Genomic DNA, 26,095 nt, shown 5'->3' on the forward strand with positions numbered 1-26,095 from the left:
TGGTCATCTATGAGAAAGAGGTCTACGATGACTACGTCGCTGTAAGAAACACTTCCTCTCAAGATACAATCTTCTTATAGTAATACCATATCCAATATCTTCTTATTTTTTATGCTCCTTCTCACAGGCTCATCCAAAACATAAGAAACACTTCACTACCCATCATGTTTTGCATGACGATATGTGCAAAATCTTTGGAGATGAGTTCGCGAAAGGAGCCGGGTCTAGGACGCGTGAGAATCCAAGCATAGCAAGTTCGCAGCCAGTCAGTCTTGATGACATTGGGGATGACTTTGCAGATGACCATAACCCCATGTCTCACCACCCACCATCTCCAGAAGCAGATCCTACTAATGGTAGTAGTGAGACATCTCCCTTAAGAAGGGATGGTACCAGACGACAGAAGACTCGCCAAGGTGGGGCACATTTGGATAGTATGTTGCGTCTCTCAACAAGCATGGACAAGGTTGCCGATGCCTCACAGGTGATCGTGCACCTGCTTACCTTGCACAGCTTCGCGAAGCTGTTAGAGGGGTTGGGGGTTTTTCGCAGGATATCTTGTTGAGGACCACGGAGTACCTCACAATAAATCCATCTCAGGCGCATCTTTTCATCATGTACGAGGAGGATGAGAGGAGGTCGTACATCCGAAGGAAGATGGCTCGTTTCATCAGGCAACAGATGGATGATTGAGGGTGGTTATGGTGGTAGTTACTGTTATATGAACAATGCTTTTATGACACTTTTTGGGTGATGGTTATGGTGGTAGTTACTGTTATATGAACTTTACAGTCTTTGTTTTATTTTGGATGGTGGTTATTTAGTTTGGATGTTGGTAGCTATGGTGGAAGCTTTTATTTTGGATGTTAGTAGTTATGGCGGTAGTTATTTTTATTTGTATGGGATCTTTGACATTTGGATGGCGGTTAATGGCAGACGGTACATATTTTCTATTTTGACATTTGGATGATGCTTTGATATCTTTTCATTGAAAATATGTTGTCTTTTTGTTAGGTGAGTATAGGGAAGCAGAAGTACTATGCTGTCTTTAATGGCAGGAGGCCTGGGATTTACTACACTTGGCCAGAGTGCCATGAGCAAGTTGACAAATTTAGCGGAGCATGCTACCGCTCATTTGGGACGTTGGCGGAGGCTCAGTCACAGCTAGACGCATATTTGGAGAGAGCCAGGTATCGGAGCAGCGAAAGGGTTGAGGAGGTAGAGGAGTTGCGAAATGAAAGGGCAGAGGTGGTGCCACAGAGGGTGTTACCATGGGTTTCCCTCTTTCTTGTTGGTTCCATTATATTGCTTTTAAAATCTGCTTCTTAAGTTTTTTGAGTATTTTTTTGTATTAGTGGACTATTTGGTAGGCTTAGGGGGCATAACTTGCTTAATATGTGGTAAAGAACATATTCTGTGATGTTTCTTTTCCGTTTCCCTGGCAACTGAATGCACATTCCTGTTGTTTCTTTACTGTTTCTTTTCTGTTTCCTGGCAACTGAATGCGCACTCTTACTGCTTTCTTAGCAGTTTCTTTTCCTTTCCGTTTCCTTCTGCCACGTCATTTCCTTTTCCTTTCCGTTTCCTGCACGCAACTGAACAGGCCCTTATAAAAGCTTTAGAGAGTGAAATTGCTTGGAAAATTCTCAAATTTGGAGGTCTCCACAAGGATTGTAATTTGCTGTGAAAGGGTGGTTTCTGCTCTTTTTATAGAGCTTCTAGTGACTTTTCTGTTTGAAAAGCACCTCTACAGGGCATTTTCCGGATCGGTTTGAAATCTGACAGTTAAACCGCATTGAACCGTGATTCTATGGTCCAGATCAATCTTGGAGTGACTGTTGCTTTATGTAAAATATCTGCCCTCCCCCAAACCATCTAGATCGCGATTGATCGTCATTCCACAGCCCGGGTCACACCCGATCAGCTTTAGATATTTGGAACGCCTTTGGTCACGGTCCGACGATCCAGATTGCACCCGATCGGACACTAGCCAATACATACAATCCGACGCTCCAAATCAAACCCGATCCATCACTAGCCCTTGAAGCACATCTGCCTAACCGACCCTAATCGATTGGAGCACACCTGATCAATCCAATAGTCCTAACTGAATATAGAAAAAATTAAGCACTCCAATTGCTCCTCGCGACGATGCATCGTGTGCCAAAGCGCCACTAGGGCCCCACTGCCCACACCCCGCACGTGTGCACGGCAAGTCCACCCTTTGGCAAAACCCATTGTGCAACAAAGCAAAAGGAAGGAGTGGAAGAGAGTATACTAACCCCTCTCCAACTTTTTCACTTTCCAGTGTAGGACTATGGTGCTCTTCCTATAAATCACTTTTCATCTCTTTTCAAAAGCACCCATTTTACAAATAAAAAACATTTCTTCGTAAAACCTTTTTCCACAGACGTTTTATTGAAAATACTCTTAATAATTAGTAGAAGACCAAACCATGCACGTGTGCACGGCAAGTCCACCCTTTGCCAAAACCCATTGTGCAACAAAGCAAAAGGAAGAAGTAGAAGAGAGTATACTAACCCCTCTCCAACTTTTTCACTTTCCAACGCAAGACTATGGTGCTCTTCCTATAAAGCACTTTTCTTCTCTTTTCAAAAAGCACCCATTTTACAAATAAAAAACATTTCTTCGTAAAACCTTTTTCCACGGACGTTTTATTGAAAATACTCTTAATAATTAGTAGAAGACCAAACCATGTCCTGTGAGATTAATAGCAATAGAAGATGGATCAAACCATGAAACTAGGTCATATAGAGGTAACAACGTAAGGCATAAAATATCAACAACAAATACTTATGTTGGCTACAACAAAGATTTCTTGTCATTTTCTTAGGTAGAAAGTTCATGGAACAATGTCACATAATTCATACAAATAAATCATGTACATTCATTGAGATAGATACTGCATGGAAGAGTGCAAAAGCTTCAAGTAATCAAAAGGAAATATAACACTTACAGAAGGAGGAGTTTCTTTCAAGGATGAAAAATGCGATTTTGGAATGAGAAGACAGTGCCTATAGAGCACCAAATAACATAGAATTAAGAAGAATGATGACCATTAGAAGATAAACCAAGCAACATTGGAAAAACATAAATGAAACTATTCATAAATAAGATATAATAGAAGAAAATATTCATGAGAGGTATTAACAGAATTACGATTGAAAAAACACTGACCCTTTCTTTTTATAAGTTAATCATGCTTGACTACTTCAAAAGAATTGATCTTACAAGAAATAGCTGTTCAATGGCCATTTCCCATGCCTGATAAACATGATTTGTCTTGGATGAAGGTCCTATTGGACCAACGATGAGAATGCTTGTATGAAATGAATGGCCATTCTTCTAGGAGCCTTCAAAAGCATTGTCCCTTTACTTCTATTTAGAGAGAGAATTTCTAGATGCAGATGAAACCTAAAGATGTGGACAAGTCTACACAATGCCTCTGTTTTCCAACTGTTCAAACTTCAAAACACATTAACTGTATTCAACTTAAAGATGTGGTGTGTGTTTGATGTGCATCTACAGATCTTGTGTCTGCAGCTAGTGTTCCTCTTTCAAGGATTTGAGAAAATTTTCATTTTTATGATTAACTTAAGGGCTGTTTGGATACGTGGATTTTAGAATCAAGGTTTTAGTTTGAAAATGGTGTAAAATTCTGGATTTTACAATCCATTATTCTGGATTTTAAGTAAGAAATCCAGGTTTTAGAAATCTCTCCCCATCCTAAGATTTCTAAAATCTGGAAACACATGACGATCTCCTACTCTCTAATTCGACGGAAAGAAGGGCGAGAAATCAGAAAACGAAGGACGGTCTCCTTCTCTCATCTCCCATCCAGGATTTTGAGAAAATCCAAGATTCTAAAATCCGCATACCCAAACGGCCCCTTAGGCTCATGTAAAAATGGACGTAAAATTTGTTTTATGTTGTCAAAATGAACATAAAACAAATTTTAAGTCCATTTTTACGTCGAAAGAAACTGAGCCTTAGCAATTAGATTGACATTTGCTTAGTGCAGCTCTAATTAATATATCGACCTCTCAAGCTAACACAATCAAAGCAGACTTTCTCTTTTCACAACTTCCATGACCTGTATCAAGCAATCTCACAGAAACCACTGTTACTTGGCTTGTGGATCAATTAATTCATCTGTGGCTGCTAGTAGTCTATCTTGTCTTCACGATAACCCTATTTCGCGAGACGGACTTCTTTGCCCTGTTCGAAAACACTGACCCAACAGATAATTGCGATAAAATTGATATGAACCTTTATCTCTTAAACTATTGCCACGGAATCCCACCATTGTTAATCCACTATGAAACTCAGTTATCAATACTCAACTCAACTCAACTCAACAAAGCCTTTGTCCCAAACTAGTTGGGGTAGGCTAAATGAATCCTTTAGGCTCTGTTTGGTTAGATGGGATTTTAGTGAAAGTAGTAGTCAAAAAGGAGGTGACAAGGGTGGGATATGTCTAGACTTGTCTAGAGAAGATTAGAGGGAATTTTGGGGAATTTTGGTAGTGTGTTTGGTTAGATGTCAAAGCATGTGGGAGAATGGAGGGGTGTCATTAACAAAATAAATAGTAGAAGAGAGAGAAAGAGAGAAAAAAGTAATGATTACACATGGCATATCATATTCTACTCTTCTCCCCTCTAAAATTTACCAAAAACAAGGTTTGGCATTGGAAAAGTAGGGGAGGGGACAATCCCGCCACATAGGCGCCACCTAAGCAAAAAGCTAATAATGATGTCTCTTCCATGTCTAGTAGTCCAATGGGATTTGTAGCTAAAAAATGACAACCAAACAACATTTGGTATTTCATATTCCTAGAAATGCTCAGCCGTCTTCCCTAATTTTTGCAACCAAACAGAGCCTTAGAAAAATTTCATGAAGAAGGTGAAAGGAATCTACCCGGCTCTAATCCTGGCTCTAGTTGGGTTCTTCTACGTGGATCATTTTCTTCCATTCTATCCTATCCAAGGTCATGTTCTCAACTCAGTTATCAATACTCTCAAAAATCATATCCTCGTCTCATGTTCCTCGTGATGCATATACTATGTATTAAGAGTAGTGCGTATTAGTCTATGGGGTTAGTTTAGTCATTTTGTGTTACCCTATATCACCACACACACACACACACACACACACATATATATATATAGAGAGAGAGAGAGAGAGAAAAGTGTAGCTACACATACGTGTAGCTAACTTAGCTACACCGACGGCTTAAAATACAGTGGGCCCCACATTGTTTGGGTGATGCAAACCATTCATTTGATTGGCCCCACATTGTTTGAGTGATGCAAACCATTCATTTGATGGGCCCTCACATAGATAGGGTGTGCCCAAAAAATCAGCTCCATAGGATCATCTCAACCCTACGATTTGTGGAGGCAAAAATGGACGTGTAAAAACCTTCACAAATATGTCCATTTTTGCCTCCACAGTTTGAAGGGTTGGGATCATCCAATGGAGCTGATTTTTTTAGCACACCCTATCAATGTGAGGGCCTATCAAATGAATGGTTTGGATCACCCAAACAATGTGGGCCCACTGTATTTTAAGCCGTCGGTGTAGCTAAGTTAGCTACACGTATGTGTAGCTTCACTTAACTCATATATATATATATATATATAGAGGAAAGTGTTGGTGAGCTTAAGCTCACCAAACTTATGGTGAGCTTAAGCGTCCCAATCACATGGGTCCCACATTTTCTGTGGTGATCCAAACCATTCATTTGCAAGGCCCTATCGTAGATAGGGGGTGTACCAAAAATCAGCTCCATAAGATCATCCTAACCCCTCCATTTGTGGAGGACAAAAATGGGCAGATTTGTGGACAAATTATGTCTGTCCATTTTGACCTCCACAAATGGATGGGTTAGGATGATCCTATGGAGCTGATTTTTGGTACACACCCCATCTATGTAAGGGCCTTTTAAATGAATGGTTTGGATCATCCTAACAAAGTAGGCCCCAATGTGATTGGGCGCTTAAGCTCACCATAAGTTTGGTGAGCTTAAGCTCACCAACACTTTCCTCATATATATATATATATATATATATATATATATCATATCTCGTGTGGGAGGGTCGGACGATTGACTCTCTCATTCACGCTTCCTTTCCAAACTATCTTGTATCTATTATTTCTCTTCTTAATCTCTACAATCTCCATCATCTAATGTAACATGGTATCAGAGCTACATGTTGAAGATCAAGAATTCCCTCTGTGAAGGTTGGTATCAAGATTCTTCTCCCTTGGTTCTTCTCCCTAACCCTAACCCTAGTTGTACCCTTTCCAAATCTCCAAACCCAAATCCCTAAATCCCCAAACCCATAACAATCACCACTAGAAGTGACAGGCATTAAATCCCAAACCCTAACCCTAGTTGTACCCTTTCCAAATCTCCAAACCTAAATCTCTATATCCCCAAACCCATAACAACCACCACTAGAAGTGACAGACATTAAATCCTCAATCCCTAAAATATTTATGCGCATACCTTAGAAACCCAAAGGCATATGCGCATATCCTAGAACCCCAAGTCTATATACACATGTCCTAGAAACCTATTTTTTGTGATTTTACATTATCTAAACCCTAATCGAACGATCCAAGTCCTAATCCGCACCACCCAAATTTTTTATATATCCTCCAGAGTCCAGACCACTCGCGCCTCACTATTTTCCCACCCCTTCAACCCTAAACTTGTTCTACCTTCATTAAACCTACCTTAAACCTTTGAATCCTAACCCTAACCAATTTTTAATCTCCTTCCATCTCTTTCTCTTAATGTTCTAAACACCTATTCTTCAATTTTTATCATCTCGTGGTTGGTTCCGGGTACTTGTTTGGTGTTTTTCTTATGTTGGTGGTGTATGTTTGTGGTGGTGTTGCACATTTCTATCCCGGAACTGTGTAGTAATGTGTGAGAGAACATATGTGGATGTTCTTCGTTGGTAGCCTGTTCGCGATTTGATGTTGGTTGTTGTTGGTGGTGATATTGTTGGGTTTGGTGATATTGGTCGTTGGTGAAATTGGTTGGTTGTTGGTGGCTTGTTTTTTTTTCCATAGCGTTCGCAGTTGATATTATGTTCGTAGTGGATGTGGTGCTCTTTCATGCTTTGTTGCCCTCTTCTTAGATTTCGTGGAGTGGTTGGTGGGGTTCATGTGGTTTGTTAGTTGATTAGTTTCAGTAGTGATTGGTGATAAATAATCCTCGACTTGTTTGTAGTAGTTGCGGAGACTCGGTATGAAGACCCTTCCACCTCGACTGTGACTTTTGGGTCTTCTACGACCTTCCCTGTGGTTCCAGACTTCTGTCAAATTGAATGGAAAGAACTATCCTGCATGGTCTCGATCTGTTCAGATTTACCTTAGAGCCTAAGGGTAAACTAGTTATCTTATATCGGCTCCTCCTTCATCTGAAAGTAAGGATCGTGTTCAGTGGTACCAAGAGGATGCACATATTCAGACTCTACTCTTTATGGAGCCACAGATTGTTGAACACATGATGTTCCTTGACACGGCCAAGGAGATCTGGGATCATGCTAAAACATTGTATTTGAGTGAAAACAATCTGACGAGGATGTGACACTTACTCGGCTTTACGACGTCTGGAGCGTGGTGATCATGTTGTATCTAATTACTATTCCGAGTTTGCTCATCTTTGTGAGCAACTTGACACATTCCAGCCCTTCTCTACAGACCCTGCTGTCTTGGCCAGGCGGAAACGTGACTTGCGAGTTCTTCAGTTCTTTGATGGTTTGGGCCGTGATTTTTTACCGATTCGCCAGCAGATTATTGGGCTGGAGTCTTTACCTTCCCTCATAGAGACATTCTCTCGTGTTCAGTATACCATGAGGATAGAGGTTCCTGATGATTCTTCTGTCAAGCGTTCCACTCTTGCAGTACATATTGGTGCAGGTCGTGGTACATGTGGCAGCCGTGGTCGTGGGCATCGTGGACGTGCTGATAGAGATTCAGGAGGAGGGCGTGGATTTTGTGGCCGCGGATCACGTTAGTGTTGTGGCTATGAGGGTCATACCATAGACTTTTATTATGATTTACATCCTGAGCTGCGACCCTCATGGGCTGCTCATCATGTTTATGGAGTTACTCTATCTACATCTGATGAGGCCTCTTCGCAGCCTACTTCTGACACACTAGTTATTTCACGCACTGCATATGAGGCTCGTTGCGCTCACAAGATAAGGGAAAACCAATCACTGCCACTATTGCTAAGGAAGGTAGCACCCCATCCTGCTCTCTCAGCCATTCAAATTCTTAGCTTATTGACTCTGGAGCCTCTCATCATATGACTGGTAACAGTAGCCTCCTTAGTTGCTTTGCACCTAACTCTGCAAGTACTTGTTACCCTAGTACAGGAGACACATCGCTTGGCCCTGATTTTTCTCTTTCTTCCATCTTTTTTTTTTTGAAAGGCGACATAAATTCATTAATAATAAAAGGGCATTCGGGACCAGTAGTCCCAGCCTGCTGGCACAACATAATACCGGGCTCGGGCATACCCATGACCCAACCACACCTCATCCAGGTACAAAATATTACAAAACCAAAACCAACTTCCCTGATCAGTTCTCCTAATTGGAAGTAATCAAAGAAATAATCTACGAAACGTATCCCTATTGACAAGATCCACATCCCAATCTTCTGAACTTACTAGATCCCCTACCTCTTGTCAGAACTGACCTCAAGAGGAAACCCAAGAAAAGAAATCCAAGAACATAAAAAAACCCATACAGCAAACCAAATCAGAATGTAACCCTAAAATAAAACGGAAAATACCTCCAAACCTTGCTATCAAACCAAAAGCCCAAAGAAGAGGACCGACCATCATCCATAATCCATTCAAAACCAAACCTCAAAAAAGTATATAAGAAAACCCCAAATCAATCGGTTTAAGGATCAGACTCGACCGACCCCCGCCAATGGACAACAAATCAAAATAAGGTCAACTTTCCAGCGCACACTAGGAATAGGTAGGAAATTTGAAATCAGGCGGGGTGTCAGGAGGGCAAACTAGCCCAAACTCGGCTACCTGACCGGGAACGATTCCGAGGCCAAACCAGGCAAGAGATAAGGCTCCGGGGAAGACAACTTGGGTGAGAATCAACTCTCCGGAAAGTCAAATGATTCAACACTAATTCTATAGATCTGATTCATTAGGTTAATGGTAACACAAGACCCTGAGATGATCCTTCGAGAAGCCAAGATTTTTGCAGAAACAAAGCTCATGCAATGCTGATGGTTTCCTTATATCTTAGTTTCAAGGACTCTGCCAAATAGACTTCCCAATGCTTCCACCGTTGATATGGCCCAGGCATGCAAAGGGACTCCATAGAATTTAACCCACAAACTTTTCTCACCTTGGATAAACTCCTTACTCCGGGGAGCAAGAGAGCACAGATGAGGACTCAAAACCTCAAGGCATCTGGATAAATTCTTCGAAGCCTGCGCCTCAGATTCAAAACTAAAGATCAGCTCTTCTTCTGACAATATGCAAGGACATTGTAAAGATGGAACATTCCAAGCCTTTTGCGCCCAAGCCCAGATATCTCAATCGATTCGTTAGGGCACTTCCTTTTCCCAATTAAACAAGATTTTAGGGATTCCATACGGGCATCTACCTCCCTACCCGAGATGACCAAATCTTCTCTATTCCTGTAAGATATAGAGCCAGAATCGAGCCATTGACCATCTTCTTCTCTAGTCAAGTTCAGGCAAGGCTGAGACGAAGACAGACGAGGAACCCATCTGGATGGCACTTTGCTCTGTTGACACCAACGACATTTTTCTCGCCAACTGAAGTTAAAATATTGACATGGGTTGCAGAACCAATTTCCATACCCTGATTTTTGAAAGGGCTTCTTAAGGGATGAGACCCCCTTTTCGATCACACCCTGATTTTCTATTTTTCAATTACAAATTCTACATTTCCACCTCCAACTAAAGTTCTGGTAAGAACAATGGTGACATTGCCAATCCGCCCACCAGCTCTTCCATCTTATGTGTTCCTAGTTTTTCTTTTAGTTTACATTTTGTTAGTCAAATTACTAGCCATCTACGACGTGCTGTACCATTTTTTCCATCCTATTATGTCTATCAGCATCTTGCGACTGGGAGGAGGATTGGCTCGGGCAATGAGGCAGGTGGCCTCTACTATTTTGACAATGCACCTTCATTCTCGGCATTGAGCACTTCATTGATTCATTCATGTTGCAGTGTCGCCTAGGTCACCCTCCAGCAGATCGCCTTCAGCATTCCACAATCGTGTCTTGCCCTATTAGTTCTTTTCAGAGTGAGTCGTGTCAGTATGGAAAACACCATCGTGTTTCCTTTCCATCTAGGTCTGTCAGTCGGGTGTCTAGTCCATTTGAGCTTCTTCATTCGGACATTTGGGATCCTTGTAGAACTCCTTCATTATTTGGACATCGTTATTTTACTGTATTTGTGGACGATTATTCACGAATGACTTGGTTATATGTAATAAATAATCATTCAAAAGTTTTTAATGTGTGAGATCTCTACACAATACTCTTGTTCCATTAAATACTTGCGCACAGATAATGCTCATGAGTATTTTTCTGCCTCTAGTGGATTTCAGCAGTTTCTCTCTAGTCATGTAATTTTACATCAGTCATCATGTGCCCGTACTTCTCAACAAAATGGTGTTGCTGAGAGGAAGCTTAGATATTTGGTAGATATTACACACACTCTCTTATTCCAGATGCATGTTCCAAGGACTTATTGGGCTGACTCTATACTTCATGTTTTCTAGCGAACAGTCTACCCTCCTCTGTCCTGTAAAAATAGGTCTCCATTTTCCATCGTACATCCTTTGAGAAATCCCTTCCCTTTGGTTCCTAGAGTGTTTGGTTGTGCATGTTTCGTTCATAATCTAGCACCTGGCCTCGATAAGCTTGCTCCATGTGCCGTCAAGTGCATCTTTCTAGGCTATTCTCGCACTCAGAAAGGCTACATGTGCTATAGTCCACAACTTTGTCGTGTTTATGTCGCTGCCGATGTTACTTTTTTTGAGGAAACACCCTACTTTACGGAGCCCTCTACACAACCGATACCTGAACTTCCACTTCTACTACCTGCTCTTGTTCCTCCTGTACCCTCTTCGTCGCCTGAAGTGAAAACTTATTCATGTCATCCTCAACAAGATGCAATGCCCAAGTGTGCCGGTGGCCCATCATGTGAGCCACCTCCTCCACAGCCTGCTAATCCACCCATTGCTATTGAGGTAATTGTTCCATCGACTGTGCCTGATGATGCTTCTGTGTCATCTCGTACACGTTCTCGTTCGACACAACACCCTATTTCTGACGTGGTTTCTTATGCTCGAATGTCATCTCCTTTTCATCCTTTTTATCATATGTTTCCTCTGTCTCTAAACTCGTTCAGTTGCATACGCTTTGACACATCCTAGTTGAAAAGCGGCAATGGATGCTGAGATGGGTGCTTTGCAGACTAATCATACATGGCAGTTGGTTTTCCTTCCTCATGGGGCACAGACAGTAGATTGTAAGTGGGTGTTCACAGTGAAATATTTACCAGATGGTACGGTGGAGAGACTGAAGGCAAGACTGGTGGCAAAGGGATGCACACAAAAATATGGAATTGATTATATAGATACATTCTCTCCTGTTGCAAAAATCCCATCCGTCAGAGTTCTTATCTCACTTGTTGTTAATATGTCATGGCTGCTCTCTCAGTTAGATGTCAAAAATGCATTCTTGCATGGTAATCTGCAGGAGGTTTATATGGAGCAACCTCCTGGTATGTTGCTTAGGGGGAGATGAAGAGTGTTGTCTGTAAGTTGAAGAAGACTTTGTATGGCCTAAAGCAATCTCCTCGTGCCTGGTTTGGGAGATTTAGTCAAGCGGTTATAAGGTTTGGGATGACTCGGTGCATTGTGGATCATTTCGTATTTAGCTCTAAGTCTAAGGATGGTAGGATTTTTCTGGTTGTCTATGTTGATGACATCATTATTACTGGGAGTGATAGTGCAGGTATACAGAGGCTTGAAAGCCTTTATGATGTGAATATCGCCTTCCCCTTCTGTGCCTGAACCCACTTCTGCCCTGAGCCGGCTGTGGCAGCTGCATCTCCACCTCCTCCTGCTGCTCCTACGCCACAGCGGTCTCATTCCATGCATTTATGATTTCATTCTGGTATTCGTAAGCCTAATCCCAAATATGACCTTCATCTTGCACACTCTCAAACCACTTTTTCCCTTCCTACCGAAGCCACATCTTTTCCTTCAGAAAGAGTTCAACACCAAGGACCTTGGTTGCCTCAGATATTTCTTAAGATAAAGGTAGCCGACTTGCATGAAGGGCTATCTCTGAGACACATATGGATCCCAACATCAAGCTTTCTCCTGATCATGGAGAACTTATGGAGAACCCAAGGAGATACAGACGTTTAGTTGGGAAGTTAATTTATCTCACTGTTACACGCCCAGACATATCCTATGTTGTTAGTATTGCCACCCAGTTTCTGAATACACCACGGACATCACACTGGTCAGCAGTCACTCAGATTGTGAGATACCTAAAGAAATCTCCTGGTAAATGATTGATCTTCAGGAAACACAAGCATATGCGAATTGAGGGATATTTAGATACAGACTGTGCAGGATCTCCTGCAGATAGGAGATCAACTACCGGCTACTGTACTTTTGCTGGAGGAAATTTGGTGTCTTGGGAGAGCAAGAAACAAGATGTCGTATCAAGATCAAGTGCAGAAGCAGAGTATAGGACCATGGCCTATACAGGGTGTGAGTTGATCTGCTTGAGATCGTTCATATCAGAGATTGGTCTTCCTTACTCATCTCCTGCTTCACTTCATTGTGATAACAAGTTCGGCATTCACATAGCACAGAACCCAGTCTTTGATGAGAGGACTAAACACATAGAAGTGGACTGCAATTTTATACGTCACAAGATTCAAAAGGGGGAGATTTGCACAGTGTTCACCAGATCAAATGATCAAGTAGCAGATATGTATACCAAACCTTTAAACAGAGTGAGATTGAGTGATTTATGTAACAAGCTGGGAATGTATGATATATACACTCTAGCTTGAGGGGGAGTGTTAAGAGTAGTGTGTATTGGTCTACGGGGTCAGTTTAGTCATTTTGTGTTACCCTATATCACCACATATATATATATATATATATATATATATATTTATCATATCTCGTGTGGGAGGGTCGGACGGTTGACTCTCTCATTCACGCTTCCGTCCAAACTATCTTGTATCTCTTATCTCTCTTCTTAATCTTTGCAATCTCTATCATCTAATGTAACACTATGCGAATATCTCACTTATCTAAGCTGACTTAATTGGTCTTGATGTGGTTTTCCGTGTCTTTCAATTTATATAACTATTTTGAAATTCTATAAAGCCAAGTGATGTAGATCTTTGGTAGATCTAATCATGAAATACAATTTGAGTTAAAGATTCAGCCAAGAACAGTGACCATGAACTTTTCATTCGCTCAAAATTTCTCAACGGTCATGACTGGTTGATGTTCTTGTTTATGCAATCTCGATCCTTAGTGCAATTTTTGGTAGGGATCTACATCTTATCACTGTATGGTAAGGCTCTCCGCAATGTTACTATTACCGAAGAGAAACATCTTGTACTACTAAAAAAACTCCCTTAGGTCCTACTATCTTCTTCTTTTGTGTGTCCCACATAATTATGCGTCCCAAGCTAATTATAACTGTTCTACACCTGAGGGTAACTAAGATATAGGTAATATATGTAACGTAGGTCACACCGTGAATCCTACCTATAGGTTCTTGAATAGATCTTTTTAGAACTTCCTTCCATGCAACATATAGGGTGCATTTGGGATGCGGGAATCAACAATCGGAATCGTCTTCAAATTCCATACCCATTCCCATTTTCTTGGTAAATAGAATTGAGATGCCGATTCTAATGTTTGGGTAAGCACTAAGAATCGGAATCAGTAAAGCTGGGCATCCTCATCTTCTTCCCTGGTTTGTGAAAATCTAGAGCCCAATATCCTTGCTAAACCGACCAATGTTCTCGGCAATTGCTATTGTCTATCATTTGGGTCTTTGCTAAGTCCATCATCACCTGCAAAACCCACCAATCTTTTCTGATTACTAAGGATTTTTGAAAAACCTAATGTTGAGGAAGAGAATGAGAGAAAGAAATTGTGAGTTAGGGAGTCTCCCCCCTCACTTATGTATTTATATATAATGAGAAATGTACAAAAGATGGATATGCCCATAGGCATATACATACACTAACACTCCCCTCAAGCTGGAATGTATATGTCAAACATTCCTAGCTTGCTACAATTATCACTCAATTTAGCTTTGTTCAATGGCTTGGCAAACATATCCGCTAATTGGTCCACCGATCTAGTGAACACTGTGCATATTTCTCCTTTTTGAATCCGGTGTTGAATGAAGTGGCAATCAACCTCGATATGTTTAGTTCTCTCATGAAAGACTGGATTTGTGGCAATGTGAAATGCTGCCTTGTTGTTGCAATATAACTGAGAAGGAGATGATGGAGAGAAACAGATCTCTGACAAGAGAGAACGTAACCAAATGAGCTCTCCACTTGTGTGTGTCATAGCTCTATACTCCGCCTCTGCACTAAATTTGGAGATAGCATCCTGTTTCTTACTCCGCCATGACACAAGATTACCTCCCACAAATATACAGTATCCTGTGGTAGATCTCCTATCAGCTAGAGATCCTGCCCAATCTGCATTTGTGTACCCTTCTATCTTCTGATGTCCATGTTTCTTGAATAGCAACTCTCTACTGTAGCGGGTTACTGTAGCGGGGAGGGGAGGCGGTGGGGCAGGTTACTGTAGCAGGGAGTGGAGGAGTTAGGGGAAAGGGAAGAGGGGCAATGGGAGGAGGAGAAGGGAAGGGAAAGGAAGAGGGTGGCGGGTGGGGATGTTGGGTTAGGGTTAGGGTTAGGGTTTGAGGAGAAGGGAGAAAAGAAGAGGGAGGGTGAGGGCTGCTATGGGGGTCCCTAGGGAATCAAACCCTAGGGCTCTGATACCATGTTAAGGAAGAGAATGAGATAAAGAAATTGTGAGTTAGGGAGTCTCCCCCCTCACTTATGTATTTATATATAATGAGGAATGTACAAAAGACGGATATGCCCATAGGCATATACATACACTAACACCTACATATTTCCTGAAATTTTCTGATGATTAGAGCTTTTTGAAATCCCTACATTTCCCATCCATTGCTAGCTTGAGCATTTTGCCTTGGCCCTCAAACTTTCGTTCTTCCTGGATGAATTGAAAAGGGTGAGAGAGGGATGAGAAGTGGATAAGAAGATGGAGGGTTTTTTAGTTTTACATTTGAAGCCCTATATTTTGTGCAGAGAGAGAGAGAGAGAGAGAGAGATGGAGGGTTTTTAGTTTTACATTGGAAACCTATATTTTGTGGAGAGAGAGAGATAGAGACACCTGGAATCAAGAATACCACTTATTTTGATGGGTTTCGATCACAGCCCGAAATTCCCGTCGTAATTACGCGCGGGTCCACCCTTTCCATCTCAAAAAAGCAACTGAAACACCGTATTAAAGGAAACGAAATGAAATACCCATTCTTCGTTACCGATTCTCACGAAACAAACACACCCATAAGGTTCACTTCTACCTCTTGGTTATTAGATTCCCGTACATGTAATCATGTTACAAACTCCTTGTCTAGTTTTTTTATCCACTACGGTTTCCTCTTCTAAATTTGTGTTTACCATTTGTTAAACTATAAAAGATTAAATAACGCCATCTCCAACAGCTTAAGCCTCTGGAGTAATTGGTCATTTCACATGGTATCAGAGCAAAGGTCCTAGGTTCAAAACTCTTTATAATAAAAATCCACATTTTAATGGCCAACCCAAACGAGAGGCCACATGTGCCATGTGTAGGTCAACCCTAAAAAAAGGGGCTCACACGTGAGGGGGTGTTAAAGTATAAAAGATTAAATAACGCCATCTTCAACAGCTTAAGCTTTTGGAGTAATTGGTTGCTTCACACCATTGATGATTCCACTTATGTTGTCCCATTCTCCACTATTATAACCATTACTTTATCTTCCTCATTTGATTTACATTTGCATGAAATTTGGTAAATTCACAAGGTGACATTTGGTAAATTTTGGATGTTGATCCATACTGAATTTAGCTTTGTTCCTATCAGTGCTGATGTTAGAAAAAGAAAGCACATTATTTGTATCTAGCCCTTCCCCTCGAAAAGATATAAAACGGCATATTCGAAGCTGAATATGCATACATAGGTATACATCATGTATGGAAAACGTAGGCAATGAAAGATTAAACCCCTGTCCTCATTGTTCTGCATCTAATGCCCATCATTTGTGTTGTGAGAGAGAATAGAGAGAAAGAGAAAGTGAGTTAGGGCTAGCTCCCCCTCACTATAGTATTTATATATTAAGAGATAGAAATAGATACAATGACTATAATGCCCCTACTGGGCTTATTCTAACACTCCCCTCAAGCTGGAATGTATAAATTATACATTCCTAGCTTGTTACAGATATCATTCAACTTTGCTTTATTCAATGGCTTTATAAACATATCAGCCAACTGTTCTGCAGAACGAGTAAACATAGTACATATCTCCCCTTTCTGAATCCTCTGACGGATGAAATGACAATCGACTTCGATGTGCTTTGTTCGTTCATGGAAGACTGGATTTGTTGCAATATAGATGGTAGCCTTGTTGTCACAGTACAACTGTGACGGTGAAGAAGATACAATGCCGATCTCAGACAAAAGTGATCTCAACCATATAAGTTATGTGCTTGTGTGCGCCATCGCTCTGTATTCTGCTTCAGCACTCGACTTTGCAATGACGTCCTGCCTCTTGTTTTTCCATGACACCAGGTTACCTCCTACAAAGGTACACTACCCAATAGTTGATCTCCTGTCTGTAGGAGATCCAGCCCAATCAGCATCAGAGAACCCCTCAATTCTCATATGACCGTGTCTTTTGAATAATAGGCCCTTTCTTGGTGCACCTTTGAGGCATTTAAGAATCTGAATCACTGCACTCCAGTGTGAGGTACGTGAGGAGTTCATATACTGGCTGACCACCCCCACAGCATAAGATATATCAGGGCGAGTAACAGTGAGATATATGAGCTTGCCCACCAGTCTTCTATACCTGTCAGGGTTTTAAAGGGTTAGGGTTAGGATTAGAGTTATGGTTAGGGTTAGGTGGGGGAGATGATAAGAGTTAGGGTTTTCGGAGAGGATGAGAAGATGGAGGCTACGGGGTTTCCCTAGGGATCAGAAACCCTAGGGCTCTGAAACCATGTTAACTTACCAACTTCTCCAAAAGCTTAAGTTGTTGGAGAAAGGCGTTATTTATCTTTTATACTGTAACACTCCCCCAACACGTGTGGCCCACTTGGCAAACACGTGGCACATGTTGTCCCACCTTGGGCCGACCATTGCGTGTGGACTTTTTTTTTGCCATCGAGGAGGTTTGAACTCGAGACCTTTGGCTCTAATACCATGTTGTGAGAGAGAATAGAGAGAGAGAAAAGTGGGTTAGGGCTAGCTCCCCCTCACTATAGTATATATATATTAAGAGATAGAAATAGATACAATGACTATAATGCCCCTACTGGGCTTATTCTAACAATTTGGACAAGCCACAAGTCTGATATTTCAGAGTAAGAGTAGTCATTTCAAAAATTCCGGTCAGAACAGCCCATTCTGTCCGAAATTGCATGGAAATTTCAAAAAAACAAACACCAAAAACCCTTATTATGGACGGTTACTCATCTCCCCCCCACCCCCCACCCCGCGCGCGCGCGGAAATGTGATCGTTTCTAAGCCCTTTTTTTTTTTGCGCCATTGGCAGGCACAGGGGCGATTTGATGTTATTCACACACAAAAAAAAAACCTCTTTTGCAGCCATACGAGATTTTCCAAGTTTTCAAATACTATTTGATTTTCATATTACAAAAGTACCCCTGTTTGTACTTCAAGGGCATTGGCCCTGTGGCAAGGCTTACAAACATGGGCCCTTTGGACCCATATTGTAATTGTAGGGGACCGTACGAATATGCATGGGATAGAAGTCAAGACATAAATATAACATCCATTGCATTTTACACCTGGGGAAACATATTTTGCCTCCATTAAAGTTATGATTCGAAGGAGGTACCCTATTTTCAATCCTTTTTACAGTATTTTCTTAACTAAATTGTGATATTAACTAGGCTCATCAAGAGCCAATTTCATTGCTACATATATTTGGAAGATGTTCTATGTAGAAAAATGTGTCAATTTTATAAATTCAGTAGATGCATCATTTTCCTAAAGATTATCATTTTTTTTTTGTGACGGGATCACATAAACATTCCAATCTAGGACAAAAACAAAATGGTCAATGGAATGGAATTGATGACGAAGGTTGGAAGGGATCTTAAGACACAATTTAATTTCAAATTAGGTCTATTCATAGATAACTTAGAGGGTGGTAGTGGGTTTAGAAGAGAGATTTGAAGGAGATAATGATTCTATAAATAATAATCTCATATGAATATCTTTTCCCGTTTTTTTCTGAGAACTTATCTGTGTTTATAGATAGACTGTTGGACGCGAGTAATCATTACATATGAAGAATACTAGTGAATGGAGAGTTTATTCCTGGAATAGAAATCTTAGATGAAGAAAAAATTGTCTTTTTGTTCCCATATGTTCGCTATTCTCCTTTTATCCCTCTTCTTCTTTTTGTTTATAAAGCTTCATCTTTGTCGTGATGATCTTTTCTCTTAAGAGGACTTCCTCTTTGTAGGGACCTGGGTAGAACTCACCCCTAAAAGCTAGCCGTTAAGGAGAGGGTGCCCATTCCCTCATAAGCCCACCACATCTTTTAGGTTTTTTCCAATGTGGGATCTTGGTTTCGCGTGGAACCCCCAACAATCTCCTCCTCCACGCTGAAGCAAAGTGGGAAATCTCGCCCTTCCACGCAGCAGCAACGTGGGAACCACGAGATCTTCCCCGAGGGAACTTCACCGTCCTCGAAGATACACTCGGGTACCGAGATCTTCCCCAAGGGACTTTTTCTGTCCTCGTAGGCAACACCGGGTTCGACGCCCTAGCTCTGATACCATTTGAAGGGACCTGGGTAGTACTCACCCGTAAAAGCTAGCCATTAAGGGGAGGGTGCCCATTCCCTTATAAGCCCACCACATCCTTCAATTTTTTCCAATGTGTGATCTTGCTTTTGTGTGGAACCCCCAATACTCTTCATAAGGATTTTCCTTGACTTTTCAACAAGTTGTGTTTAGAATTTCTTTATATGTAGTTGGAATACCATATGGAGCAGGAATACGACACTCTAGTGTTTTGTGATTGTGACATTTCCACTGCGGAAAATTCCCACGATAGCCCTAAGATCCTGGGATAAAAAACTATATGCCATAGGAAGCAGGAATATGTAGAGAGAACTGAAAGAGAGCTTGGGCTTAAGGGTTCAAATCAGATCTAAAGTATGGAGATATGCATAAGGCTAGTGTGCACAACCCTTCTAATCCAAATACCTTCTAGTTTTGTTAACGGAAAATAACCACCAAAACCCCTAGAATTACAAAATGAATTATTATCCATGGGCACTTGAATGTTACAAATATGGCACTACTACTCTATTTACAATTTTTCTACTTCTGAGAATTTTAATATCAACAATTATAATTAATAATAACCGATCAATCAAAGTAATTAAGTAATCAATCAACAAAACAGATAAAGAACAGTAACGCAAACACAAAGGGGAGACATGATCACCCGCCTTCTGGGACATCTAAATTCCCTTATTCAATCATCACTCTGTATTACATACAGAAGTACCTGCCTTATTGGAAGAATGCGGGGGGTGTAAAACTGTTAATCCCAAGTTTGTCCATAAAGCAAACTTACACAAAAAATTATATTTCCACAGGCCTAGCCAAGCCCACAAAACCCACAAAGCTGTATGTGAAACCTAAAACCCTAGAGCAATTTACCTGCTAATAGCTTGAGTTTTCAACTTGGTATTCACTTATCTACTTACTGTACAGAATTTACAAACACCATTTCATAACTACACTCAGGATATTGTTTGAAGACAAATTGATCAAATACTTGACAATATGTCACAACAGCTAAACAACACAAGTGCGTAGAAGAAAGCTCGTGGCCAAATAAATTGTCTGAAAAGAATGTAGGGGACATTGTGTGGCTAGCATGCCATCACCCAGTCACACACACAACATTAATTTTGAAGCTTTCTCATCAATACTATAGCCAACTGGATGGGAAGATAGTGTGCCAAAGTAGCGACCTCGGACCTTAAACTCATAAACAGTGGTAGGTAGTTGGGGCACAGGACTCATATATGGGACTTCTCTCTATGACAGTAAATATACTAGGTTTCTATTCTACACTTATAGGTAGTGGTTGTATGCATAGATATTAACCCGTGACTCGACTTCTTAATTTTATGACTCGTGACTCGACTTGACTCGTGACTCGTAAGAGTTTTCGATGAGAACAGAAATTTAGTTGAAAAAATATAATTACATATCAAAAGAAGAAGCATGTAAAAAATATAACCCAATAGCACATAGATAGAGCACTAAGGTAAAAATATAATTAACTACATGCTTGGAACTTGCATGCACAAAAATAATTAAGTTTTGGTTGGAACTTATTCATGGGTGAAAACCCTTCCATGCTTTAGATTTGTATCTGCCCATGATTTATGATATGCTTGTTAGGAGATCTGTGGTTGTTTAGGCCAAGAACCCAAGATTGTCCAATACTGGGAGCCTCCCGTGGGAGCCTCCCGCACATGGTTTTTTGAAGCTAAACTTTGACGGGTCGACATGGGAAACCCTGGTGCTGTCAGAATTGAGGGAGTCTTGAAGGATGAATTTGGAGCTATCAAATGGGATATTATGGATCCCACTAGAGTCGCAGCCGTTAATGAAGCTAAAGTGCGTGCTATCTACCACGGAATAAGGTATCTTGAGAATGAAGATTTGAATAAGGTAGTGGTAGAAGAGACTCGCTCGGTGTGATAAGGTGGCATAGTAGCTCTCATTCCTTCCCTTAGAGATTTGCCTCTTTCTTCGATGAGATCCAAGACAGGGCGGGGGATGGATCGATTTCTTTCCATCATGTTAGGCGGTCACATAATGGTGTGGCGAACCGTTTACCTAGAGATGGTGTCTCTAGGGAGAGAGTTAAGCTATTTGACTCCATTGGGACTTGTACTTATCTTTCTTTTTCTTTTTCTTTTTCTTTTTCTTTCTCTTCATTTGTATAGACCCCATAGTGTTTTTTCGCAAGTTTTCAATCATCAAAACAAGAAAGTTCACGCACAGCGACTCGACTTGATCGTAAGAGTCTTATTTTTTCGACTCGACTCGCAGTGACTCGTAAGAGTCACCAAACGACTCGTAAGTCTTCAACAGAGGCGAGTCATCCATGCGTCTCGACTCGAAAGCTCAATGACTCGACTCGACTCGAGAGTTGACTCGTACAATTCATAAGAGTTTGACAACTATGGTCGTATGATGCAAATGACACAATGTGGTCAAGGTATGCACACACTTAACATCCCTTAACTAAGAATACTGCCAACAATTCAGATCTCATCACCATTTGATGACTAACTAAATGGACCATCTCTGATGTCCTTACTGGCTCACATACGTAATCCCACGCAATGCTAACTCTCAGCCTTACCACGAATTATTTCATGTTCAAGTAGTGTGCTAGTGTTTGATTATTCAACATGGATATAGAACCACATGACGATAGCATGTGGCAAATAAGTTTAACAATAAAAGTCTTCAACCGAGATATGAGTAATAAGTACAAACGATAAACATAAATGCCTGAAAGAGCATACTTAGTAACACACTTAAGATATCAAATGGATTATCAGAGCACGAGTGAGCGGCTAAACGTGTTTAGTCTAACTATTTATTTTATGATTTTCTCTAAAAAATAGAGTACTTCTTCCACAAGTAAAAAACTTCAATTCCATGTGATAGGAACTAATTGATACTTCAATAGAAGCCTAAAGATCATAGTGACCATTCCTCAGTAAGAGAAAAAGTACTCTATCTTGGATTTAGAAAATTATAATGGCTCAGTCTAGTGTAATAGATACCTTACCCACGGCTCAAAGGATTGGAATCCAAAATGCAGATGCATATATCATCTTCATAAAGCTGTATACATGAAAATTTTAATAGGGAATCAGAATCAGAATACTGGAACAGTAAAACATGAAGATCAAACAATGTTTAAGAAATAATAATAGAAATAGCCTACAGTCGTATCATATAAAAATAGAAAAATGTAACAATGAATTGTGAATAAGAACTAAAAGCATACTTTTAGTTTCCAAAAAGCATATTGCTGACAATAATAAAACTAAACCACAATTTATTCAGGTATCCACTCATTTACTGTGAATGATCGTCTTTTCATTTACCAGTCATATGAAATTTTTCTAAACGATTCATTAAGCCGACCCCAACTAGTTTGGGAGAAAGGCTTTGTTGAATTGAAAATTGAGATGATGGAAGTGAAGTATCAAAATCTAATCCTCATTGCAAAAGTATTGAGCAACAAGAAAAGTAAAGAAAAAATGTTCAGCATATATTAGCTGCTATTTTTTTTATAAAATAAGCACACTTCTAGATTAGGCTCATGTCTGAATGAAATATTTACCCTGTATTAACAAGAAAATGGTTCATTTTTTTAACTCCTTGAGATCATGTTTATGCTAAGGAGCCTTCCATCATTTTCTGATCTAATAATTTCACAGCATATCCAGTCTTTTGACCTGAAGAGTCATTTGTAAAAGGCATTGGTGCCAATTCTGGACCTCCTATTGTTCTTACTACCAGCTACCCACCATCATAACTCCATCAAGACCATAATTAAAATAAGCAATCTGTACTATTTATATTTTTTAGTCAGTTTTTAGTATAGGATATCGAAGTTTATAAAGAAACATAATAATTAGATAATCTAATTTCTACATTCCTTAATTATTTTTAAATTTCTCTAAATGTAATCACAAAATAAGCTAATTTCTACATTTTTTAATCATGCTTTAAAATACTGAATATAGTTTTATGATGATGCGTCATAAGCGATCCAGTGCAATTTTTGGGAATTAAAGCTTTCCTTTTTCCCACATCTAAATCCGCATGCATTCTATCGGCCTGGTCCTTGGGAGAGGTTGGTTCTCAGAAGTCAGAACCCCTCTTTGAGGGTGGTGGCGTTCTCTTAAACAAAACCTGTCACTCGCTGAGAGTTTTATCCTCGCTCCCAATGAGGATGGGATTTTGGAACATAAGAGGATTGGGGGAAGAAAAAAGATACGATTAATCAAAGACTTTGTCTTCCAACGTAAACTAGATCTCGTGGTCATAACTGAATCAAAAATAATGGGAGTCACAAATGAACTCATTAACAAACTGTGGGGTAGGAACCATCGGGAATGGGTTGCTTTGTCGTCAGTGGGGACGGCTGGGGGAATTATTATAATATGGAAGGGAGGGAAATTTGTTAATGAAGGAACCAGAGTTGGCAGGTACTCGATCACAGTTCTCTTTACTTCCGCAGAATGGGATGAGAAGTGGATATTTACTGCGGTATATGGCCCAATACGAGCTAGAGAGAGGAAGGGTCTGTGGAAGGAATTATACTTGATTCGTAACACATATCAGGGTGAATGGATCATAGGAGGAGACTTCAACACAATTCGATTCCCCTCGGAAAAGAACTCCCAAACCAGGAGATTTTCAAATTTTATACAAGAAATGGAGCTATTTGATCTGCCATTGGAAGGGGCGCGCTATACTTGGTCAAACAATCAGGAGCGGTTAGTAATGTGTCTGCTAGATCGGGTCCTTCTAACCTCAAACTGGGAAGACCGATTTCTTTCTGACCATAATTCTATTGTACTGGAAATCTCGGACTTCTCTGGTGGCCCACGTCCGTTCAGATTCAATCTAGACCTTCTTGAAATTCCGGGACTAGATGAAAAAATCAAGCAATGGTGAGACGAAATCTTAATACAAGGCCGGAAGGGATATATTCTCTGTAAAAAGCCCAAGGCTATAAAACAAAAAATAAAAGAATGGCAGAAAACGACAGACAAGGAGACCAAATGTAATAAGGCAGAGACAGTGACTGCTTTGGAATTTCTGGAAGAGAAAGAAGGCGTTAAATCTCTTTCGACCGCTGAGAAAATGGAAAGACTAGAGCTTCTGGAAAAATACAAGGAGATTCTGCGTAGAGAAGAGATCAGATGGCATCAGAAATCAAGGGCTACATGGCTTAAAGAAGGAGACCGGAATACAAACTTTTTCCACAAAATAGCAAATTCGAGGCAGGAAACCAATACTAACTCGAGCCTAAAGAAGGGGAGTTCATTAATTGAAGATATTGATTTAATCAAGAAGAGAATTATTGATTTCTATCAATCTCTATATTCAAAATCGGTGGAATGGCGGCCGAAAGTATAAGGGATTCAATTCAAATCTATCAGTCTTGGACAACGGATTTCTTTGGACCGAGATTTCACAGAGGAAGAAGTGGAAAGGGCTATCTTCTCCATGTCAAGCGACAAAGCTCCGGGACCAAATGGTTTTCCAATGGCTTTCTTCCAAAAGTATTGGGGTATCATGAAGGAAGATATTATGGCATTCTTTCTTGAGTTTCATGAAGAAAGAGGCATAATTAGCGAAGCGGCTAGAGCAACATTTATAGCACTAATTTGGAAAAAAGAAAGGGTGATAGGGATAAAAGATTTCAGGCCAATCAACCTGCTCCACAGCGTTCCAAAGATTGTCTCCAAATTGCTTGCTCGAAGGGTGAAGAGTTGTATGGGGAATATAATCTCTCAATTTCAAGGAGCTTTTGTGGACTCTAGGCAAATTCTGGACGGAGTACTTATAGCTAATGAAATCCTAGATTCGGTCAAGCAAAGCGGAGGTTCTGGTCTAATCTTCAAGATTGATATTGAAAAGTCCTATGATCATATTGACTAGGAGGTTATCGATTTCATTCAAGATCGTATGGGATTTGGGAACAAATGGCGAATGTGAACGAGATCGCTAATATCAAATAACAGCTTCTCAATTCTCATCAACGGCTAGGCAGAAGGATTCTTTAAGAGTTCCAGGGGGGTGCGTCAGGGTGACCCTCTAGCTCCTTCCCTTTTCATCATGGTGGTGGAAGCCCTCAATCTTATGTTGACCAAGGCGGGGAAATCTGGTTAGTTTCATGGCTTATCGGCAGGGCCAAGAGCTGATAAGATTACACATCTACAATTTGCAGATGATACTCTTGTATTCTTGCAATTCACCCCTCAGGCCATTCCTAATATCATTATAATCTATAAATGGTTTGAGGCTATCTCGGGCCTCAAAATCAACTTTGCAAAAAGTATGTTATTGGGCATTAATATGGAGCAGCAGAAAATCCAGAATCTGGCGGCATTTGTGGGATGTATCGCAGGGGTCTTCCCGGTATCATACTTAGGATTGCCACTGAGCTTCGGTATACAGTTAGCGTCGCAGTGGGATCTGGTAATTTTTTTTTGAAAAATGACATATTTCATTGATATTATGAAATTTATAATAGGGACCAAGAGTCCCAAGTATCATTACATAGCATCAGTTAAAGCAATTCAGGGCATACCTTGAATCACCAAGAGCCAGTGATATAAACTATTGAATCCTCCCCATTCATAGAGCATATCTTCCTTTACAGGTTAACCAACAAGAATTCTTCCCCAAGAGCATCCAGTGTCTATCCAGTACTACTACTATCTCTACTATTCTCTATCATCGATTTTTCCAAAAATCCAACCCCCTTGAATGATCGACTTCTTTCTTGTAGTTCACCTAAAATTGACAATGTATAGCCCAGTTGCGCCTACTATTTCACCCACATATTTACATTGCCTTTTGGC

At 40.5% G+C, this 26,095-nt stretch overlaps 1 protein-coding gene across 1 annotated transcript in view; it reads right to left on the bottom strand.

Annotated features, from left to right (window-relative positions):
* Positions 1–26,095, bottom strand: part of HINT3 (histidine triad nucleotide-binding 3) — a 60,247-nt gene that overhangs the window by 24,512 nt on the left and 9,640 nt on the right. Inside the window, exons 2-3 of the mRNA XM_077371733.1 lie at positions 22,276–22,331; positions 2,978–3,035 (exon numbers count right to left, since the gene is read on the bottom strand). Coding sequence (XP_077227848.1) covers positions 2,978–3,035; positions 22,276–22,331 — 114 coding nt within the window. The remainder of the gene's footprint in view (positions 1–2,977; positions 3,036–22,275; positions 22,332–26,095) is intronic.

The sequence above is a fragment of the Tasmannia lanceolata genome, unplaced genomic scaffold, assembly GCF_043159265.1.
Source record: "Tasmannia lanceolata isolate RefF3 unplaced genomic scaffold, GAP_Taslan_0.1 ptg000037l, whole genome shotgun sequence".
Lineage (NCBI taxonomy): Eukaryota > Viridiplantae > Streptophyta > Magnoliopsida > Canellales > Winteraceae > Tasmannia > Tasmannia lanceolata.